The sequence below is a fragment of the Macrobrachium nipponense genome, chromosome 10 (genome assembly GCF_015104395.2).
Source record: "Macrobrachium nipponense isolate FS-2020 chromosome 10, ASM1510439v2, whole genome shotgun sequence".
Taxonomy (NCBI): Eukaryota; Metazoa; Arthropoda; class Malacostraca; order Decapoda; family Palaemonidae; genus Macrobrachium; species Macrobrachium nipponense.
The window spans coordinates 53,033,514-53,057,480 of record NC_087204.1 but is presented as its reverse complement, the minus strand read 5'-3'; the positions used below and the strand labels follow the sequence as shown (position 1 = coordinate 53,057,480).

At 39.2% G+C, this 23,967-nt stretch overlaps 1 protein-coding gene across 6 annotated transcripts in view; it reads right to left on the bottom strand.

Moving 5' to 3' along the window:
- Positions 1 to 23,967, bottom strand: part of LOC135223616 (aminoacyl tRNA synthase complex-interacting multifunctional protein 2-like) — a 166,373-nt gene that overhangs the window by 37,739 nt on the left and 104,667 nt on the right. For all 6 annotated transcript variants that reach the window (XM_064262222.1, XM_064262224.1, XM_064262226.1 and 3 more), the window contains 2 exons: positions 10,951 to 11,061; positions 8,028 to 8,242 (listed from right to left, as the gene is read on the bottom strand). In XM_064262222.1, coding sequence (XP_064118292.1) covers positions 8,028 to 8,242; positions 10,951 to 11,061 — 326 coding nt within the window. The remainder of the gene's footprint in view (positions 1 to 8,027; positions 8,243 to 10,950; positions 11,062 to 23,967) is intronic.

Below are 23,967 nucleotides of genomic sequence, written 5' to 3'. Positions count from 1 at the left end.
GTAAAATACGTCCAGTCGGCAAACGGGAGACAAAAAATGTCGACGTAAAATACGTCCAGTCGGCGTAAGAGGGTTAAGATGGTGGCCTGAGAAGAAATGAACATAAGTTAAGTTGTTGGTCGGTTTCCTATAAATACTGAATTTACATTGAAATGGTTCTCTATGTATCAAAACATCTAAGAAAGGGAGGCAATTGTCTTTTTCTAATTCTAGAGTAAACTTAATCGATGGTACTTGGTTATTTAATTTAGAGAGTAAATCATTTACATCAATACCGACAGGAAGAACAGCTAAGATATCATCAACATAAGGATACCACTTTACAGGAATATAAATGATATTAAGTATGTAGTGTTTTTCAAAGAATTCCATGTAGAGGTTTGAGAGTAGTGGTGATAAAGGATTTCCCATTGCCATGCCAAATATTTGTTGATAAAATTCACCATTGAATATAAACTTACAATCACAAATGCACAAACTCGTGAGTGAAATAATGTGACTTATAGGTAGAGGTAATTCATGCTGAGTTAGTTCATTACTAAGATATTCTAAAATAGAGTCTATAGGGATTTTAGTAAAAGGAGAACATTCTTCAAAACTAACGAATCTATCAGTAGGGCAGAGAGCAATTTTGTTTAATTTATCAACTAAATCTAGAGAATTATATATACGAGAATCGGAGATGGTTCCAAGTACCGGGGACAAGATCTTAGTGATATATTTCGAAAGTTTATATGAAATTGAACCAACAGTACTGATAATAGGCCACATAGGGTTATTTTCTTTGTGTGTTTTGACTAATCCGTACAAGTAAGGTAGCGAAGGAGATCTGACTATTATCTACAGTGGCAACAAGGATAAAACTCCCATAAACTTATGCCATGAAACACAACCATAGATAAAATTGGGGGAAAATAATTTTAATCAAAACTAATGGGCTTGAAAGAACACATTTTACTATTGTTTTCACACTGATAACAGATAACAGATAACAATGTACAGCTCGTATTACAATGATATCAAGTGGAAATAGAGAATAGAATCACATAAATTTTTTTTACACAATAAATATGGCCCCCATCTGTTAATAAAAAATAAAATTTAATTTAGTTCAAAATGAGACTTATTCAAGTCATATCTTGACTTAAAAACACGTTGTATAATGAAAAATGACCTTGTCCCGTATAACTAAAGTATTTAGATACGTATTTGTTTATGGTAACTAGATGCAAGAAAATTGGCTCAGAATTGAGTTAAATAGTACACCGAAATAAACTCATATTCGACATCAGCTGATTTTCCAAACCAAAACATTGCCTGCTATATGTTAGTATTTTATAATACAGTGGTACCTCGAGATACGAAAGGCTCAACTTACGAAAAACTCGAGATACGAAAGCTAACACAAAAAATTTTACGGCTCTACATACGAAAATTTTTCAAGATACGAAAGGTTACTGTAAAGTCCAAGATTCGCCCGGACCACCGATAACAATTTTGAAACTCGCGCCGCCAACTGAGTAGACTAGCCTCCATCTTCCTGCTCTCCCATTGGTTCCTAATGCTAGTCACCGCCATGAGATCCTTCTCTCCTATTGGTCACCATCCTTCCTATCATGCATCTACTACGTAGCAGCTTGCCTCGGCCACTCGTTGCCAGCATCGTTATCGTACGCATACAGTATTCGTTCATTCTAACGATTTTGTTTATCAATGTAAATTCGTTAGTGATTTTGTTGAAGTATACGTACTTTATCGTGTTGTGTGAGAATTTTACTCTACTTATACGTAAATTACATACAGTATAAACGTAGTCATGGGTCCCAAGAAAGTTGAAATTCACGGAAAGAAGAGAATGCTCTCTTTGGAGACAAAGATGGAGATTATCAAGAAGTATGAAGCTGGTATGTGATTGAGTGTGATTGCCAAGGAATACGGCCGAAATCCGTCGACAATAGGCACCATCCTGAAGCAGAAGGATGTCATCAAGGCAGCTACACCGTCCAAGGGCGTTACTATTTTGTCCAGCAAGAGGACCCACATGCACAACGAGATGGAACGGCTGCTTCTTGTCTGGATAAAAGACAAAGAAACCGCTGGCGATACGATAACGGAGACGGCAATCTGCCACAAGGCCAGCGCTATTTTAGGCGATTTGATTGCCCAGGCCGAAGACGACAGAGGAGAAGAGACATCAATGCCAACCCCAGAGTTCAAGGCTTCGCATGGGTGGTTCGAGAAATTCCATAAACGGACTGGGATCCATTCTGTGGTGCGGCATGGGGAGGCTGCCAGCTCGGACACGAAAGCAGCCGAAGCCTTTAAAAAGACGTTCGACGAGATGATGACCAAGGAAGGCTACAGTTCTCAGCAAGTCTTCAACTGTGATGAGACTGGCCTTTTTTGGAAAAAAATGCCTTGTCGGACGTACATCACGGAGGAAGAGAAGAAGCTACCCGGGCATAAGCCTATGAAAGACAGGCTTACGCTCGCACTTTGTTCTAACGCCAGTGGGGATTGCAAGGTGAAGCCCCTACTGGTCTCTCATTCCGAGACTCCTCGAGCCTTCAAGGCCCACAAAGTGCTTAAGGAGAAGCTTCCAGTGATGTGGAGGGCTAATGCGAAAGCCTGGGTAACGAGGCTTTTGTTCACGGAGTGGGTAAATCTGTGTTTCGGCCCGACAGTGAAGAAATTCTTGGAAGACAAGCGCCTCCCTCTGAAATGTCTGCTGGTGTTGGACAATGCCCCTCCCCACCCTCCTGGCCTCAAGGAAGATATCCTAGCGGAGTATTTCTTCATCAAGGTTCTTTATCTTCCACCTAACGCCACCCCTCTCCTCCAGCCCATGGACCAGCAAGTGATATCAAACTTTAAGAAGCTGTATACGAAACATATTTTCAAGAGATGTTTCGACATCACTGATACCACAAAACCTCACCTTGCCTGAATTTTGGAAGGAGCATTCCGACAAAGTCATATGCATCCGACTTATCGACCAAGCTTGGCAGGAGGTTTCGAGGCGAACCTTGAATTCCTCGTGGAGGAAACTCTGGCCTGATGCCGTATCCGCCCAAGACTTCGAGGGATTCGACGTGGGCGAAGCTGGTGCTGCAGATTCAGAAACAGTTGACGATCCTGAAACTGTTTTGCAATCAGATCTTGACAAGATCGTTGCACTCAGCAAGTCCATGGGGTTGGTCGTCGACGAGGACGACATCAACGACCTTCTTGAGGAGCACCAAGAGGAGCTTACGACGGATGACCTGAAGGAGTTGGAGGCCATGCAACATAATGTCGTTCAAGAGGAGTTCTCTAGCAGCGGCGAGGAGGAGGACGACAACCCTATGACAACGGCAGAAATTAAGGATGTTCTAGCCGCTTTTCATAAAGTGCAATCATTTGTAGAAAAAAAAAGACACCCCAAAAAGGCTCACACAGGTTGTATGCTTGCACAGTTCGATGATGTTTGCCTGAGTCGTTTCAGGAACATTGTGAAAAGTAGGCAGAAGCAATCTTCCTTGGTAGCAGGAGTAAGTAAAAAGGAAGAACCAAGTGATACTAAAAAACAGAAACTTGAAAGTGGTGATGAAGTTGAAATTTTGTATATATATATATTATATATATATATATATATATATATATATATCTATATATATATATATATACACACAGTAGTACCTCGAGATACGAAAGGCTCAACTTACGAAAAATCCAAGTTACGAAAGCAAAGACGAAAAATTTTACTGCTCTACATACGAAAAGTTTTCAAGATACAAAAAGTTTCTGAAAGTCCGAGATTCGCCCCATAACAATTTTGAAACTCGCGCCGCACGCCGCCATCTTAGTTATAGTAGACTCGCCACCATCCTCCTGCTCTCCCATTGGTTCCTGATGCTAGCCAAGCCATGAATCCTTCTCTCTAATTGGACAGCATCCCTCCCATCATGCATCTTCTATACATACGTACTACGTGTTGGCTTGCTTTACCTCGGCCACTTCGCACCCGAAACTTTACCGTACGCAATCGGCATTCGTTCGCTCCAACGATTTCGTTTAGTAACGTAAATTCGTTAGTGATTTCATTGCAGTACGTACATATTATCATGTTGTGCTACTTTATCGTGTTGTGAGAACGTAACTTAATTACGTACAGTACATAGAGTCATGGGTCCCAAGAAAGTTGCTGAAGTTCACAGAAAGAAGAGAATGCTTTCTATGGAGACAAAAATGGAGATAATAAAAAAGTATGAAGCTGGCTTGCGGTTGAGTGTGATCGCTAAGGAATACGGCCGAAATCCGTCGACGATAGGCACCATCCTTAAGCAGAAGGAAGCCATCAAAGCAGCTACACCTTCCAAGGGCGTCACTATTTTGTCCAACAAGAGGAGCCATGTGCATAATGAAATGGAAAGGCTGCTTCTTGTATGGATCGAGGACAAAGAAATCGATGGCGATACGATAACCGAGACGGCAATCTGCCAGAAGGCCAGCGCTATTTTCGGCGATTTGATTGCCCAAGCCAAAGACGACGGCGGAGAGGGGACATCAACAGCAACCCCAGAGTTCAAAGCTTCTCATGGGTGGTTCGAAAAATTCCGTAAACGGACTGGCATCCATTCGGTGGTGAAGAAATTGAAATTACGTAAACTATAAAAAAGTAAAACGAAATGTAAAAATCAAAAAAAGACAAAATAAATTTTATTTTAAGTTTTTTGTAAAGTTAAGTGTTACAGTTTTGTTAATGTGTTTTGTAAAGTTTAGTTTGTTTTTTGACATTTTTTTATGTGTTTTGTAAAGTTAAGTGTACGTATCTGCCGTTTGTCCTCCTCCTCCTCCTCTGCTGCCACTTTCGGAGATAGCCTCACTTGAAAGGTAAGCTTCGACATTTTACGTTACAGTAATAATATTTCTTGTACACTAATAAACACTTTATTTACAGGTTTGGATTTTTATTCTTAATTTAGGTATTGAATGGTCCAAATTGTTGTAGTATTTCATTGTTTATAGGTCAATTTAGCTTTATTATGAAATTTAATGGGGTGTTTTTGGAGGGCTTGGAACGGATTAGCCATTTTACATGTAAAATGCGGTCCAAGATACGAAAAACTCATGATACGAAGGGCGCCTCGGAACAGATTAATTTCGTATCTCGAGGTACCACTGTACAGTAATATGAGAATACATACAATATTATTGGATACAGTCAATTAATGTATAAAAGATTCATGGAAAAGATACTGAAATCATTCATAATTTCACTCTTGATGGTCAGACACATGTATGATGATGCCAATTCAATGCTCTCTCTCTCTCTTTCTGTTATTCGCTTTACATATATGTCTTTTGGTAAAATGTTTAACATGACTGAAATTGTATTAATAATATAATCTCAAACATTAATAGAGTACCAAGCTAGGAAAAGTGCTATATTACATTTGAAGTAGGATGTTATTTAAAGTATACATTTGGTATTTGACCTTTCAAGATAGGCAGTTATAAGCATTTTTAGAGTGGGGTTCTAAGTATTCATGGGTTTTAACTATTCACAGGTATGGGTGTGTGGGGGGGAGTCCACTGTAGTTATTTTCCAGGTCACAAGGACAATAAGTTGAAAGGTATATAAATGTATAAGTGAAAAATTAAGGAAATAATGTAAATCATTTTATGCAAGAAAACTGTAGATAACGAACACAAAACAGTAGTAGGAAAAAGAAATTTATGCACTATTAGGTTAAAGTAAATTAGTTATTACTTTTGTTGGTTTAAATCAGCCTTGTTTACATTTAAGTTAACTTTTTGCCAAGTATGTTTACTCATACGTTGCCATGAAGTTAAGTGGCTTAGTGTTTTTGTGCCTCCTTTGTGTATTAGTGAACTATTGTTTTAATGATTGTTTTATTCTTTTGCCTTGAGTTTTTATAAACACTGGGAAGGTGATGAGTGGACATGGTGGACCGGTCAACGGCAGTTTGGGTGTTGACAAGATCTCACCAGTACTGTTTCCCGTCACAGCATTTATTTTGATTTGGAGGACGACTTAGAACCTACACCTTTCGGACCACTCGCTTGGACATTTCTTTAACGGATTCTGGCAGACGCAGATATACGTCTCTTGTACGTGTGTGTCCTTGGATCACGGCATTTTCCGCTCAGGTGTTGTTGTCACCTGCGACCTTCACACTGCAGTGGGGAGTTTCGCAGAGGCTGTCATCTACGACCACTGTTTCAACCCCTTTTTTTCCCGTCGGAGGATTTTTACGGGACAAGTGTCGTCGTTATTTCCTGGCATTGGATTTGAATTTACTTGCCGTGTCATCCTCGTCCAGCTGCTATACGGGAGTGAGAGCTACTAGACTCGTTAGATGACAAGTAGGGAGGCTGATGCCAGGTAAGAAGTATTATCGTTCCTCTTCTCTCGGGACAATGTGTTGCCCTTCTATTAGCAGTTTGATGGATTGATCACGGCTCAGGATTCAACCCCTCTTCTAAATATAAAGACCTAAAAAGAACCTGTACTGCAACCTGGGAGGTTGTAACAAGCACAAAACATATAAGCCATCCACACTGCATGACTACACCTGTACTTTGGATCCAGTTAGCAAAGACCCTGTGCCAATTATAGTCAAATGTTCTGAACCTGAGTATCATAAAAGTATGTAAATAATGTTCTAGTTATTTTGCAATATTTTATCATAGTTCTGCCAATGCTCTATTATTTGTTATTACCTAGCACAAGAAATTACCATATTTGTTGGTAAATTATTGTGTATGAGGAGAGAGAATAAAACCTGTATATTTTGGCAGATAACCAGTGAGTCCATTCCTCACAAAGTATACTTCTTTCTGAATTATAGTAATGGCCTTAGTCTAACATAGTGATTTGCATAAGCAGAACCTACCATCTTTTGTTTTCACATTCATATATGAAATATATTTTAAGCATATGCATTACATATTACCATACAGCATTATTGCAATTTATATCATTACAGCCTCAAAATACATCATAGGTACCTGAATTAATGCAATCATAGGGTACATACACACTAAAAACCATATGAATATCTGTTTGATAACCCTGGAAAAATTTTGGTTTTCCTTTCTTACCCCACACAAACATACTACTGATGCTGTCAATGTAAGCATATAAAAGATATATCACAATGTTACACTGATGCTGTCAATGTAAGCATATAAAAGATATATCACAATGTTGTTATTTGTATTGTAAGTCAGTAAAAAGAAATCATCAGTATAACATCAAAACCCATCAATTACAGTGCCTGAGTCAAATGAATTTATTCAAAAGTTATTCAAGTGTCTGTAAAACTAACTTAAGACTGTTTTTTTCACACTGCTTTACTGCAGATTGCATAATTCGAAGTCCAAGATATATACAGTACTGTAATATTGTTAATGTTGTTTCTGAATCCCTAAAAGGCTTTTAGGAACCAACTGTATCTCTCTTCCGTTATATTTCAACTATAATTAGTCAAAGTTTATGTTTGGACTTACATTTGATTAATTTCCTTCTCATTTCCTAATGTTTGTACTTAAATTTGATTAACCCTTAGTGGATGGATTGATCCTCAGGAATAGTAATAACAGGGTTGGGGTGGTGGACGGATTGAGCTTCTAACTTCAAGGGGGAATGTATTATGTCTGTCTCACGGCGTCTTTTTGTAAATTTGCTCGTAAATATTTGTAGATACAATTTTACATGCACCAGAGGAACCTGAAGGTGAAATATGAATGGTCATGATCATAAACATATTTCACTGTTAAGATATTCTGTAAATTACACAACCTCTTGGCATTGAGAATGAGCAATTTACAATGATGTACCTTGAAATAAACTTCTGAAGAATATGAAAACTCACTACATGATTTAATATCATAACAGAGAATAGAAGTTGAATTTAGACCCAAACACCACTGTAGAGCAAAATCTACATCCATTTGTTCTGACTGGAATATGGTTCTAAGTTGTACAGAAACATTCAGAAAAGGAAAGTAACTTTTCTTACCTTCCATTCAAAAGTCGTAAAACTGCCTGACGCTCCTTATTGTTTCCACAAATCATCTGATTTGTTAGCTGATCAAGTAGATTATCAGTTTCTGTGATTAAAGTAAATGTTCCAGTGGCTTCATAGTTGTAGGGTGAAGATAAAGGAAATAGACGAGAAACGTAGCGTATTATGTTGGCTTCACCAGATATAGGTGTCTGATGCAAGGGATTGACCTGGAAGTATCAAAAGTAATAAAAAAAAATCATTAAATAAAATTAAAATTAAACATTTTCCATTACTGCAAAACTGGATTGGTAATGATTTTGCTATTCAAAGCATAAAAAAATTACAACTTTTTATTCAATTTGTATTTTTCATAGCTAACAAACCTTCGGTCTTAACAATACGATAAATCTTAGCGCCAGCTCGAAAACCGGTTAAAAAACAAAGATTGTAAAGCAAGGAATCTGTGAAATCTGGCAACTCCTGTATGTACAAGGTGATAGCTGGTCAGAGACCGAGCACAGCACTTCGTGACATGTTAGTCTTTTCTTAACCACCCTGGAGAGTAGATGGTTATGCTTTTGCTCTCTTTTCAAGCCGGTTGATTTGTGCCCGTGTTTCCTTTCTTTTTCAGTGTGTTTGTTGTATGAGTGTTTCTGTTTAGTAATAGATTCCCCAGAGTCTTTACAGCCTCGTCAACGCATGTGCCCGGGTATTCCCGGATTCCTGTGCTCCAGGTTTATAGTGTCTACAAACACTGATCCTCATAAGACATGCAGTAGGTGCAGCGCTAATTATCATACTATTACTAATCCCTGCCTGAAATGTTGTTCCTAAGTCGCAGTGAAGGGTGTTTTACAAGAAGAGGGAACATCACAGTGTCTACTTGTCCTTCTTGGGAGGGTTTTTCTTCTCATCTGGACAATTCGGCTTCTCCCTCTTCCACAAGTGCTCTCCCTGTTGCAAATTCGTTTGTACCCGTCACCTTTCTTTTCTCCCATCGATTCGTCATTGGAGGTATTGGGAGTCCCTAAGGATAATGTTATGTTTAATGTAGCCCCCTCTCCCTTGGGTTCTAATACTCTTCCTGAGAGGGGGGAGGCTATGACATCTAATTCTTTGGTTTCAGATTCTGAGTCAACCAAGATGGTTGTTGTTTGGGAGTTGCTTGGTCTATGGGGTTCACCCTCCTTGGGTTGCATTTCTTGGAGGTGCGTAGCCCCCCTCCCCAGCCCTGGCCCCTGTAGTAGTCCCAACTCCCCCAGGACTCCTCTACTTTGGCTTTCGAGTGCTGCCACCTTGCCTGTCAACGTCAACGCTAAATAAGACGGGTATGAAGACGTACACAGAGGCCATGGATTTGGAATCAGAAATGAAGATGGGTATTCTTAATTGGAGATGGCTCAGAGTTTTAAATTGACCTGTATGAACACATGGTTTCAGAAGTTAGATAAGTATACTTGATAACTTACAAAAGTGGAGGCATGCAAAGCCAAATAGATTACATCCTGGTTAGAGGAGCTGACAAAAGCAATGTGACAATCTGCAAAGTGATCTTGGGAGAAGCATATGTTAAACAGCATAGGTTGGTGGTGATGGATTTTAAAATAAGAGGTAAACCCAAAAGGAGAAAGAGAAGATCTAAAATTAAGATTTGGGACCTTGAAGGAGGAAAAGGGGAGCAATTTAGGAGGACTGTGGGAGAGAGGGAAGAGGGAATGTAGAATTTAGACAGGGTAATAGAGTGGAAAATATCTGGGCAGACATGAGAGAAATATGGATACAGGAAGACATGCAAATGCACATGGTGTAAGAAAACAAATTCTAAAAAATTCTCCCTACTTACCACGAGAAGTTGAAAATTACTGTTTACAACCTCTTGTGGGGCCTCTTTTACAGAATTGTAAATATCAAATTACAGGCAGTCCCCAGGTTACGACGGGGGTTCCGTTCTTGAGACACGTCTTAAGCCGGAACATCGTCAAAAATCCTAAGAAAACCTTACTTTTAATGCTTTGGATGCATTCAAAACTATGTAAACTGCATTCTTGTTGCATTTTTCATAAAAAAAAACTTTAAGTATTGATTATTTTGCATTTTTGGTGTCATATTTCATCTGCCAGATCAGCGTTTGTAGGTGTTGTAACTCTGGAGCATGCGTCATAACCCTGAACATGCGTCGTAACCCTGGAAATAATTTCTTTTGAATACAATTGAAAAGCATCGTAACCTTGGAACGTCGTAACCCAGGGACTGCCTGTATACATCTTTTTCTAATAGTTTATTTTATGTTGTAAAATTATAATTACAGATCACTCAACATCATAACAGATAAGAACTAAAGCCAACAGCAACCCCTGAGTATATTTATCAGCAAATATATAAAAAATGTCATGTGAAAAAGAAAGACACTACATGCCCCCTTGAAGTCAAGTACATGACTAACTCATGAGATGCCTAGAATCGGCGAGCTAAGCCAGTCTAAAAGTTACCATTAGTAAATTCAAGGGCTATTGAAATACTGGAACCTTTTTCCCACCCGATTTCTACAAACTTATGGCGCACGACTGATATTCACCAGGAGGTAATCTACCCACCACTCAAAACCAGCTATTGTTACTAACATGAGGGTATCCGTTCATTAAGGATTAAGGCCATAAAACAATTCATAAATTGCAAAGGTTGTAACCAAATGAAAAATGGTTTAACACTGACCAATTACTTTTATAATGGAGTGTCATAAAACTCAAAAATTACTTTTAAAAACAAAACTAATTATTATCGGAGGCTCGCTAAGAGTTCACAGCCAGAGAACAATTCATAAATTATCAGTTATGGCTCAATGAAAAGGTGTAACACACAACAACTTCCTTTTAAAATGTGTTATGTCGTAAAATCCAAGAATTACTTTCAAGGCAAAACTATTATTGGTACTTACCATAAGGCTAGGTGATGAAACATCCTTCCAATGAAGAGTAAAAGCTAAACTGTGTTTTGATCTATCACCCTCTGGACTTTCAGTAAATGTCTTCTGAAGAGTTTCACCCACCTGAAATGAAAAATATCAAGAACTCAGTAATGCTAGCTTTCACAGTTCTATGTGAGAATTTTGCCTCGTTATCTATTTCACAGGTAATTCTAAAGAAAGTTTATTTCTGTATCGAACTGGTTGACCTAGATACTATGGAAGAGTGATGTAGTAGTTCCATTTGACAATGTTCTCAAGGGTCGCTTATAAGAAAGAGAGAGAGAGAGAGAGAGAGAGAGAGAGAGAGACGAGGGAGATATGAGAGACGGAGATGAGGAGAGGGCCAAGAGAGAGATATAGCGACGAGACGAGAGAGGAGAGAGCGAGAGAGAGAGAGAGAGAGAGAGAGAGAGAGAGAGAGAGAGAGAGACTGGTTGTTGTCTTCGTTAGGTTGTTTGTGTTTGTATAGGTAGTTAGTGAGTGAATTGCTTGTTAGTGGGTGGTTGGGTTCGTCTGCAGATTCGGTCGCGGAGCCTTGAGGAGTCAGAAGTGAGCAGTCTGTGTTCGGCAATCAGTCAAGTGAGACAGTTTTTTTTGGACAGAGGTAGTGAGTTGCTGTTGTGTTTTCTGGATTGTTTTGATATTGTGTAATTGAGTTTGTTGTGTCCGTCCGAAGGTTGTTGAGCTTGTGAGTTTCTGTTGTGTTTGATTTGTGAATTGTTGTGGTTATGAGTTATTGTGTAGTCTTGGTGTTGATTGGTGTTTGTTTGTGTTGCTGGTTTGTTGTGTTTTGAGTTGTGTAGTCTTGGTGTTGATTGCTGTTTGTTTGTGTTGGAATTGTGGTGTTTGTTGAGCTGTGTGAAGTTTTGGTGTCGTGGGTGTGTTTGTTTGTTAGTGATTTGTCATGTTGTTTTGAGTTGTTGTGTGGTTTTGGTGCTTGTTTGGGTTTTTTGGTGTATGATATTCAGTGGTTGTTGTGTCTCAGCAACTGAATCCAGTGGACAGCACAGTGTCTCGCCCTGACTGTGTCAAGTTTCCTGTTGAGTAAATGTGATTGCAATTGTGTTTTTTGCCTTGCTGAAAAATGTGTCCTGTTAGTAATTAAAATAACTTAAAAGGGAAATTTGTAAGGCACGAGTGGTTAACGTAATGTGGGGAGGTCTTGCTCGCTTTTGCTTTTTTTCAGCTTGTGATTCCACCACATTACTTTTGCGCCCGAACAGGGACTACTGGTGTGGCTGTAACAAGAAGGCTGGGACAGCAAGGATGGTATGACTACTGAAGAGGTAAGGATGGAAGAGTTGGATGAGGTTAGGGGACTTAGGGAGGAACTTTGGCAGGTGAGGGAAGCTAAGAAAGAAGTGGAAGTAGAGAATGAGAGGTTGAGGACTGAGTGTGAGAAGCATAAGAGGGAGTTGGAAAAGTTGAGAGGGATGATGAGGAATGCGGAAAAGGGAATGAAAGAGGAAGTGAAAGAGGCCGAACAGCAGATGGTTGAGAAGATGGATGAGAAGTTGGGATTGATGATGAATGCTGTGCAAGAGATGAAGGGAATTATTGGAGAGGGAGCTGCTGGAGGTAGGCTTCCTGGGCCTTGTGACAGGCCAGGAGAGGTGAAGAACATGAAAGAGAGAGTAGATGAGAGTACGAGTGATGAGGGTGATGTGGTTATGAGGACAAGAAAGGAACGAGACAGGACAAAGATAGGACTGAGGATAAGGATAAAAAGGGGGCTGAGAAAAAGAAGACTAAGGGAAACAAGTTTAGTAAGGATCACGGACAGGATGAGACAAGGACTGAAGACGTTGGGGAAAGGGCTGAGAGTAAGGAACAGGATGAGAGTGATTTGGGTAGTGGTAGGTGGGAACAAGTAAATAAGAAGGGTGAGAAAGGCATGACTAAGAGCATGGATGTCACTATGGAAGTGGATTTATTGTATTCAGAAGATGTTAAGAGGGGTCAGATGGAAGTAGTGGAAGTGAGAGTGAGCGAGAAATACAAAAGGTAGTGTATATGAGAGAGGTACCCCGATGTGCACGGTATGAGGAATATGGGAGTAGGGAGATAAGGGACTTTTTCAAGGAATAAGAGAAATATTGCATGGCATAGTAAGGAGACAATAGGAGAGTTTGGGTTGGGGGTTAGGAGAATTTTTGACAGGGTACTTGTTAAGCATGTATGGGATAATGATGAGTGTAGGAGATGTGTCAAATGAGAGTGTTAAGACTAGGCTTATGGAAAAGGATAGGAGGGCAAAGAGTAGTGTTAGATATACTAGGAGGAAGAATGACTTTGAGGAGGCAAGAATGAATGTTGGTGAGTCATTGTCTGTGTATGTATGCTGGTTAGAAACATTGGCTAGGAAAAAGTTTGGGGATGAGGGAATAAAAGAGTGTAAGGAGCTAGTGAGGAAGTTGTTAGAAACTGTGCCTGAGAGTGTATATGAGTTTATAAATCTAAAAAGTAAGGAGAAAATGAGATGGACGAATGAGAGGTTAACATTGATATTTTGGAGATAGTTTGGGATTATGAGCTAAATAAGTGTATGAAAGAGAGCAGAAGTGTCAGTGTTAGGACCAAAGTAAATGAAGGTATGTCTGAGTTTAAGAGCTTATAGGGAGGCAGTTTTAGAAGGGCCGAGGCGAATGGCAGAGCGAGTGGTTGATAGGAGCATAAAAGCAAGCAGTGTAAGTGTGTTGAAACCTAAGAGAGATGGAAGACTAGGGTCAGTTAGCTGTGAGCAAGAGCAGAAGTGTTATAGATGTGGGAAATTAGGGCATAAGAAGAATGAATGTCGGTGGGCGTTAGGAGCTTGTTTCGGGTGTGGGAAGACGGGATATTTAGTTAGTGAGTGTCAGAGAGATAGGGACATTAAATGTTATAGGTGTGGGCAAACAGGGCATATAGTTACTGGATGTCGGGGTACCCATATAAACATGGTTTGCGGCAACCGTGGAAAGAATGGGCATTATGCTAGGATGTGTAAAGAACAGCATGGAAAGTGTGCTGAATGTGGAATGGAAGGTCATGTGGTGAGTGTGTGGGAATTCGGGAAACTAGGTGTTAAGGGGATTCAGTTGGGTGGGTCCTCTAGTGGGCGGGCAGTAAGAGTGATGCATGTACGACAAGGGTTGTTGCATGAAGAAGGGTTTGGGGATAGAGCCCATGAATGCATGAGTGTAAAAGTAAGGTGCAAAGGGGCATATTTGGTTGCTTTGATTGATACCGGATGCAGCGTCAATGTTCTTTTTAACCTTTACTGAACGGGTAAATATACGAGTACAGACATGCAGATCCTCAGGCCGGGTAAACTTTGAGGTTGCCCAATTTACAAAAAACATATCAATGGAAAGAGGAAGATATGCAAATATACATGGCAAAAGAAAAAAATTCTGAAAGATTTTCCCTACCTTCCATGAGAAGTTGAAAATGACTATATTTACAACCCCTTGTAGGGCCTACAATCGTAAATTTTGCCATATTATATATGTTTTTTTTAATGAATACAATTATTTTATTTTGTAAAATTTTAACTACTGCTCACACAATATTAAAACAGATAAGATATAAAAGCAATAACAAATTCTTAGCATATTTGTTGAAAATAATTATGTAAATTTACCGAGAACAAAGATTCAGTAACATTTTTTAGTTTTAAATGTTTTTTCTAATATTTCTTTCCAATTTTCTTTTTAAAATTACATTTACAAACGACTTACTATTGTAAAAGACAAGAACAAAAAATAACAGTAACCCCTTGGTATCTTTACGAGCAAATTTACAAAAAGATGTCACGTGAGAGAGACGCAGTGCATTCTCCCTTCAAGTCACAAGCACTACTGAAGTCCTGAGATGCCCACACATGTGATCTTAGTCAGTATAAAAGTTGCTATAAGTGAATTTATGGGCTATAAAAGTATTGGCATCTTTCCCGCCCGATTCTTTTCAAATCGATGGTGCATAATATTGTTTAACTACAGGATCAATCTGTCCATCACCCCAAACCCATTATTGCTACTCCCAGGGATCAATCCATCCATTAAGGGTCAAGAATGGATGTGGTAAATTGCGGAGTGAATGTGAGATTAGGAAATGTAAAGGGGAAGTATGAGGAATAGGGAATTTAGGTATGCCTGTGGTGGGAATGTTACGTGAAATGTTAGAAACTGAAGAGGTAGTGATGGTTGAAAGTGACTTTTGGGTGATCGAAGGAATGAATGAATGAATAAGCATGATATGCTGTTAGGGTACAGGTTTTTGAAGAAGTGTGGGATGGTGATCCATCCAAGCGCAAACATGATTGAATTGCATATGAAAGGGAATGTACGAGGGGGGTTGTACTTGGATAGGAATAGAAGCGTAGACAATAAGGTATGGAAGGAGGTGCTGTTGACTGTGAAAGAGAGTGTAAAAGTATCATGTGAGGCTGGGGAAGTTGTTAGTGTGAAAGTTGTTGCATGGCTGGGTAGTCTCCGGATCGCCAATGGTGACAAGTGTGAATATGTAGTAGTTGAAGGTGTGGATGCAAGCAAGTTGGTAAGAGCAAGTGTGCATGTGTACGACGGGGTCTTAGATATGAAATCACTGACATTTCATTTTATGAAATGTCAGTGATTTCATTTGAAACTGAAGGGGATGCCATAACTTTCAATCTAAAATAAATAAGGTAATATTTTTCAACTACTGATATGCGATGCATATACACAACTTACAGCTTGTATTAACACCATTTTCTCTTTATTACGTTTTTATCCAACATCAGCAAGTAATAATTACGAAAAATAAGAACTATGATAAAGATTATCACTCTAAACCAAGACTCCAACCATAATATCTTGACATTCATTCTAAGAAATATTAGCGTTTGCTACGCATTCACTTACGTATACGATATACATATTCTTCCATTACTGGTAATTCCTGTTATCACTTAAAACTTATATTATCATTCTATCATGTCTTTATCCCATATTAACCTATAATAATTACAAAACTAATGATAAAAGATAGTAGTTATCGAGAGCCGGTCATAGAACACTCAAAACCAACGCCGAGACTAAAGTTTTCCCGGGAATTCTTGCTTTTTTCCATGTTATAAACCTTTTAACCAATTAAGTAATGGGATTATAATGATGTCATTGTGATGTAATAACAATTAGCTAATGACACTGAAGTATTGATGCGGCATCAGAGAGCACGGTACTGGTGTAGGAAACCTGTCTCTGAAAGTATTGGCGCGCGGTTCAAATCGGGCCACTAGAGTGGCTCAGCATCAGGAGTTGGAAAGCCAAGAAAGTGGCTCTTCGTCTTTTGGGGGTTAATAGACCAAAAACAGTTAATCTGGACCAGACAAGAACCTACACTAGGTGATAGTGTAACTATAAAGTTTCACATTAGTAATTTACTGTTTTATATCGACCAAAAACAGTATATAGACCAAATAGACTATGAGGTCGTAGCATATCTTGAAGGCTACAAATTACACCTGGTTAATCCCATACCTTTAAAGGTGAATTAACCTATACTAGGTGATGCCTAACTATAAAATTTCACATCAGTGAGTTTCCTGGTGATGCCTAACTATAAAATTTCACATCAGTGAGTTTCCTATTAGAAAATTACTGTTATATATAGTAGACCAAATAGCCTAGGGCTAGATACCTATAAACAATCTGAGTTTGACAAACAATGTTAGCCTAACTTTCAATTTACATGTAAAAGACCTTGGTGTGATGTTGAATAGGAACATGTTATGCAATGATCAAATAGTAATTCTATTGGCAAAATGCAAAGCAAAAATGGGAATGTTGTTACAGCACTTCAAAACAAGAAAAGCTGAACACATGATAATGCTTTATAAAACTTATGTTCATAGTCCACTTGAATATTGCAATATGATATGGTACCCACACTACCAAAAGGATATTGCACAAATAGAGTGTACAAAGGTCCTTTACAGCTAGAATAGAAGTAGTTAAGGATCTTGACTACTGGGAAAGACTGAATTTTTAAAATTATATAATTATATAGTCTAGAAAGGAGGAGAGAATGCAACATGATAATGCAGGCATGGAAACAGATAGAAGGAATTGGAGCTAAAAATATCAGAAAGAGCTAGCAGAGGTAGATTAATAGTGCCCAAAACTATAGCAGGAAAACTAAGGAAAGCACACAAGACATTAATCCACTATCCTCCAGCATCGACAATGCAGCGTCTATTCAATGTACTGTCAGCTCATCTGAGGAATATATCAGGAGTGAGCGTAGATATGTTTAAGAATAAGCTCGACAAATATCTAAGCTGCATCCCAGACCATCCAAGATTGGAAGATGCAAAATATACTGGAAGATGCATTAGCAATTCTCTGGTAGACATTAGAGGTGCCTCACAGAGGGACCTGGGGCAACCCAAACAAGATGTAAGGTCTAAGGTAGGGTCTCTCTCTCTCTCTCTCTCTCTCTCTCTCTCTCTCTCTCTCTCTCTCTCTCTCTCTCTCCACAAGAGGTGGAAGTGTATGTGTAAGAATTACATTATATATAAACCAGTGACCTGGGGTCATGGCATTAGGAGGGTTTTACGAGAGGAACCAAACATTACTTACGAATGACAGTCGTAAGGAAAGAACAAAAAGTCTATCGCCAAGCGATAAGACATAAGAAGTGGTGGCAGCGGTGGGATGACGTCTCGCGTCGGAAGTCGTGATGACGTCACGGTCTTCTCTCGGTGCACGATGCGCTGGGAAGTCCAAGATTGATGACGTCACAGCCTCCGTCCTTGCACTACTGCGTATAGCTGTCCACTCTGCGTCCTTGCTCGTGAACGGGTGATGTTCCCTGTGTTTGTTTTCTTCTTTCCGTTGATGTTCAATGCTGCTCTCGTCCGGTGTAGATTCTCGAAGATAAGTGACAACAGTTGCTCAAACGTCAGTGTTAAATGCTTGTACTCCTCTCGATGAAGGACATAGTTGCGTCTTCATAAACTGTTGCGTTGATTGAAGATCCCGTTTCCTCTGTTTCGTTTGATGTTGAAGGTGGAAGTTGTTAACTTGTTCAACTAGCCTGTTTGAATCATCTCCTCTAGTCAAGAAAGAACCTCTCTACTAAGATATCCAAGGGAGATGAGAGGAACCAAACATTACTTACGAATGACAGTCGTAAGGAAAGAACAAAAAGTCTATCGCCAAGCGATAAGACATAAGAAGTGGTGGCAGCGGTGAGATGACCCACGCGTCATCGACTTATGCAGGTGGAGAACATCTTCGCTACTACATTCTGCTAGCCGTGTTCAGCGTGACGGCCATATTGGTTATCGCCGTCAACATCTTTGCTTGGCGTAGGCTGAGGCGTAAACAGAAGGATCTCCAAGGGAACGTACTGGCCCGTCTGGATGACGTACCCGTTAAACTCAAGTCGTTTGCGTTTAGGGCCGCCTGAACCTGGCCACTTCAGTTCGTGCCTAGGGAATTGTCTGGAATTGTGTTGTGTGTGAAAAGCGGTCCGTATGCTGGCAAAAATGTAGGACAAGAAAGACTCACGCCTTTGCATTTGAACAGTTAAAGTATCTCCAGGGCGCCTAATAAATCATTATAGCCCAATATTATACATTAATATATTCCTAAAGGTATTTTTCGGGCACCTAATAAAATATCAGCCCTATATATTGAATTTCTGCAGAATTACATTGTTATACTATTATACAATTATATTTATCTATTATAAAGAGTGACAAGTACTCTTTAACAATTATCCATGATCATGCTATAATCATTATTTAGTAACCATTATTCTTAATCAGGTTACATGTTATCATATTAATCATGTATACATGTTTTGATTTTTACCATTTTATTATTTTTGGGTACATAATCATTATTATTACCAAACATGGATCTATATTTTCCATGCATTTATCTTTGTTTATGAATATGTCAACAAGGGTATGTAACAGAACTTTTTTATGCATTTAATCACTTAGTATGTTACGTGCACGCTCCTATGGACAATGTTTAAAGTAATTTTTTTTTGTTATTCAAGGCTTGAATAGGTAGCAGACCGAGCCTAATGTAAGAATTACATTATATATAAACCAGTGACCTGGGGTCATGGCATTAGGAGGGTTTTACGAGAGGAACCAAACATTACTTACGAATGACAGTCGTAAGGAAAGAACAAAAAGTCTATCGCCAAGCGATAAGACATAAGAAGTGGTGGCAGCGGTGGGATGACGTCTCGCGTCGGAAGTCGTGATGACGTCACGGTCTTCTCTCGGTGCACGATGCGCTGGGAAGTCCAAGATTGATGACGTCACAGCCTCCGTCCTTGCACTACTGTGTATAGCTGTCCACTCTGCGTCCTTGCTCGTGAACGGGTGATGTTCCCTGTGTTTGTTTTCTTCTTTCCGTTGATGTTCAATGCTGCTCTCGTCCGGTGTAGATTCTCGAAGATAAGTGACAACAGTTGCTCAAACGTCAGTGTTAAATGCTTGTACTCCTCTCGATGAAGGACATAGTTGCGTCTTCATAAACTGTTGCGTTGATTGAAGATCCCGTTTCCTCTGTTTCGTTTGATGTTGAAGGTGGAAGTTGTTAACTTGTTCAACTAGCCTGTTTGAATCATCTCCTCTAGTCAAGAAAGAACCTCTCTACTAAGATATCCAAGGGAGATGAGAGGAACCAAACATTACTTACTTATTTTTAAGGGTACTAATACATTTTATAAAATAATTTACATTACTAATTTTCAAATAATATTAATTTTAATAAATAACAATAAGATATATCTCTCTCTCTCTCTCTCTCTCTCTCTTTCATTTAAGTATGCTTATTTGTTTTGTAGATAAATAAATGATTTACCTAATAACTAATTTTTCAAAGAATAATAGAAGATATAGCAATTCCCAGTCTTTTTATCCAGTTTGAGAAAGGAGGAAGGGAGAGTAAATGACAGTTTGATATACGTATTGGTGGAGGGTAAGGAGTTGGATTTGTAAGGAGTTATTTTTTTTTCTCTCTCTCTCTTTGGCTCTTGGTATGACTAAGGGTATTTGTTATCTTCAAACCCTTTAACCCTTAAATCCCTGTTGGATGTATTTTACGTTGACGAAAATTCTGTCGGGTGCTTAATTGACGTAAAATACGTCTACGCTAAAAAAGTTTTTTAAATATTCGCGGAAAAATAGTTATAGGCCTACTTGGCAAAAAATTTTGAATCACGCCGTGTGGATCAGCGTATCAATTTTAGCTATGTACATACCACCCCCCATTCAAATTTACTGCGTCTTGTGGGGGGGTTGAGCTAGGCTAGCCTATCACCTAGCCTACGTTATTGTTCAGTCAATCTAGATAATTTAATTCCCTTATAAGGGTATGCACATGATAGCCTACAGTATTATGACAATGCTTAAATATGTAGGTTATATAAAAAGGGAAAATATCTGAAGCCTTTTATCTAATCCTCAGGTCTTTGGTGTAAACATAGGCTAATGCCTAGGCCTATGGCATAACAGGATATGTCCCCAAATCTTACCTTAATTTAGGTTACTGCCTAATCCAGGTTATTTTTTGTTCACCCTTCAGGATACATAATCCTAGGTTATAGTCTACAGACAATATCTACTACAGTCTAGCTAACATATTCTCACTGACTCAACATAGATTGTAGGTTACTGCCTAGCAGTCTATTGCCAACATCGTTATCTGCACAGATTATCTATATTAATAATAACTGTGGAACATTTCTTTGGGTAAAACTTCCAAATAGAATGAGAAATTCTTCAAAGCAACTTTTGCTCCAACAAACAGCTAACGATCACAAAATTTAAGAAGCGTTGACGTGTACTGGCGAAAACGCCAGTTTACGGATTTTTGCGCAGGTTAAAATCATTGTTCAACAGTCTAAACTAAATTAATTTTAGATGGAACTTAAAATTAAATAATCAGCTTTCAAGTTAAAAGTTTCCATGAACTTCGGTAATGAAATCAATAAGAGAAGAAAGAAACACTTGGAGCTAATGATCATAAATCGCTAGCGCCGACATGTACTGGTGAAAAATGATGGTTTATGGTTTTCACACACACTAAAACCATTGTTCCACATTATTGCCAAACTAAAGCAATTTTAACTGAAAATTGAAATTGTACACTTAGCTTTCAACTTGTTTCCATGAACCTTGGTAATGAAATTAATAAACAAAGAATGAATTTCTCAGATCTAGCCTAATGATCATAAATTGTAAAAGTGCCAATGTGCACTGGCAAAATAAGCTGATTATGGCTTTTCACTCACAATGAATCAAGCTCCAGTCTAAACTAGAATTTAAAACTATGCACTTAGCTGAATCAATAAGCAAAGAACGAACTTCTCTGAGCTCTGGTTTCTAACTGACCAGAAAAGGAATGACATCTTAGTCAGATTTTGGTCGTATGTAAACAATATGATAGTGAGTATGCACATAACCACATCTTCTTGGTTTTGACATAGTAGGTAAACTGGGTATTAGCATTCACCGGGGATAATAGAAAGTGCCCCCTTATCCTGAGTCTATTTATACTCTATCGTGTGTTATAATGTTTATCCTTACGACACAATAACTGTCCATAAGACTAGTTAAGAGAATTCTTTGACATTAGTCTGGTTACCATGGAGCTCTGGAAGGTGGAAGGGATACTCCTCGAGGATGACACAGTGACTACGCTATAAAAAATATAGCTTTAAACCATTCAAAAGTATTTTTAATTATGCAAGATGTTTGGTTAAGGTGAGGGAGAGAAGTATAGTATATCAATCACCATATTCAACCTTCCCCTTTACTGTAAACCAGCATCCCTCACATGACAGGAAGTTTTTGGTTATGTTTAGTCTTTAATTTTCATTTATTTACAAACAAGCATTAGTATAAACAAGATATATCTCATATCTCATCTGTAAGTATAAAATGATATTGTTAGTATACAATAAAGTTTTGTACATACTTACCTGGCAGATATATACTTAGCTTAGGTCTCTGACGTCACGACAGAAAATTCAAAACTCGCGGCACAAGCTACAGGTAGGTCAGGTGATCTACCTTACCCGCAGCTGGGTGGCGGGTGTAAGAACCAGTCCCCCTTTCTTGTCAGATTATTTTCTTCCACCTGTCTCCTGAGGGGAGGCTGGGCGGGCCATCAATCGTATATATCTGCCAGGTAAGTACGTACAAAACTTTATTGTATACTAACAATATCATTTTTGTACATGAACTTCCCTGCCAGATATATACTTAGCTGATTGACACCCTTGGTGGAGGGAAAGAGACACATACTCACCTAAAAAGTGGGGACAACACATGTTAAAGGAATAAAAATAAACCCTTGGTTCTTACCTGAATTAAGCAGAAGACTTCATAGTTACTGTCTATTAGTCTGCGTTGCCTAAAGAGTCTCAGCGAGGGCGTGACCTATGGCTGAAGAACTCTTTGGGTCTACCAATGGGAACTGAGTCCACTTACTTGGCAGAGTCCAAACAGGGTCTGGTCAATGGGGATCAACCCGCTTACATGCCAGAGCTTATCACTACCAACCGCAAGGAGCCTCAAGCACAACCGATCACCTAACCAATTACTAATATTAGTACAGGCGGTCCCCGGCTTACGACGTTCCGAGGTTACGACGCTTTTTCTTAAATATTCAATGGAAAATCCGTCCTGGGTTACGACGCTTGTTCCAAAGTTACGACGCTGACGCTTCCGACGCTCCGAGTTAACGACGCTTTTAAAAAACGCATGCTATGATAAAAATCCTTTATAGTTTAGCACAGTATATAATAAAAATATGTTTTTGGTTACATTACAACAAAAATTTTGAGGTTATGATGATTTTCGACACTTTTTTTTCGTATTTTTTGAATTTTTTTAGTGACGCCGCATATGCGGAACTAGTTTGCGGGCGAATGAATACACTAGCTTGGGATGCGCAGTTTAAAACAGTCCAAAAGCGCAAATAATGAAAAAATCATTGCTTGTTTCCAGTACATAATTAAAAAAAACTAAGTTTCTGGTTAGATTACAACGCAAATTCCAAGGTTACGACGTTTGTTATGCTTTTTAACGATACCTCATATGCAGAACTAGTTTTGAGCGGAGGTGGATAAAATTAATTAACGCTATTAAACTGTATGGTAAATTGACCGAACAACGACCTCGGACGGTCGAGGACGCTAAGCGTAACAATACGAAAGGACGCCACTTCAATCGCGTCTCTGCCTGAAGTTCAGTCGGTTGTGTGCTAAGACGTTGCTGAAATTCCTTGCCATTTTCGCAAATTTACAATGGCTCCTAAACGCCAAAGTACTTCCTCCGATGATAGTTCATCCAAGAAGAGGAAGGTCATCACGATGGAGGTCAAATATGACGTGGTGAAGCGTTCGGAGAAGGGAGAAACTAACACCGAAATAGGCCGTTCTTTAGGCTTGAGCAGGACCACGGTGGTAACCATTGTGAAGGACAAGGAACGTATCCTGAAGCACGTTAAGGATGCTGCGCCGATGAAGTCAACGGTGATAAACGAGAAGCAACGTAGCCAGAGCATTGTTGAAATGGAGAAATTGCTCATGATCTGGCTGGAGGACCAGAACCAGCGACGTGTTCGTGAGCTTAAGTGTGATCCAGGAGAAGGCTAGAGCGCTGCATGAGGCAGTAGTGAAAAAGTTTGGCGAAGGCAGTGCTGGTGGTGAATTTTCCGCGAGTAGAGGTTGGTTTAACCGTTTTAAGGCTCGTGCAAATTTGCATAATGTGAAGCTGCAAGGTGAAGCTGCTAGTGCTGATAGCGAAGCAGCAGAAAGTTTTCCAGGTGGTTTGGCTGAGATAATTAAGGATGGTGGTTACACGGCTGACCAAGTCTTTAATGTGGATGAGACTGGATTATTTTGGAAAAGAATGCCAAATCGAACGTACCTTTCCAAGGAGGAGAAGTCAGCACCTGGCCATAAAGCTGGAAAGGAGCGACTGACTTT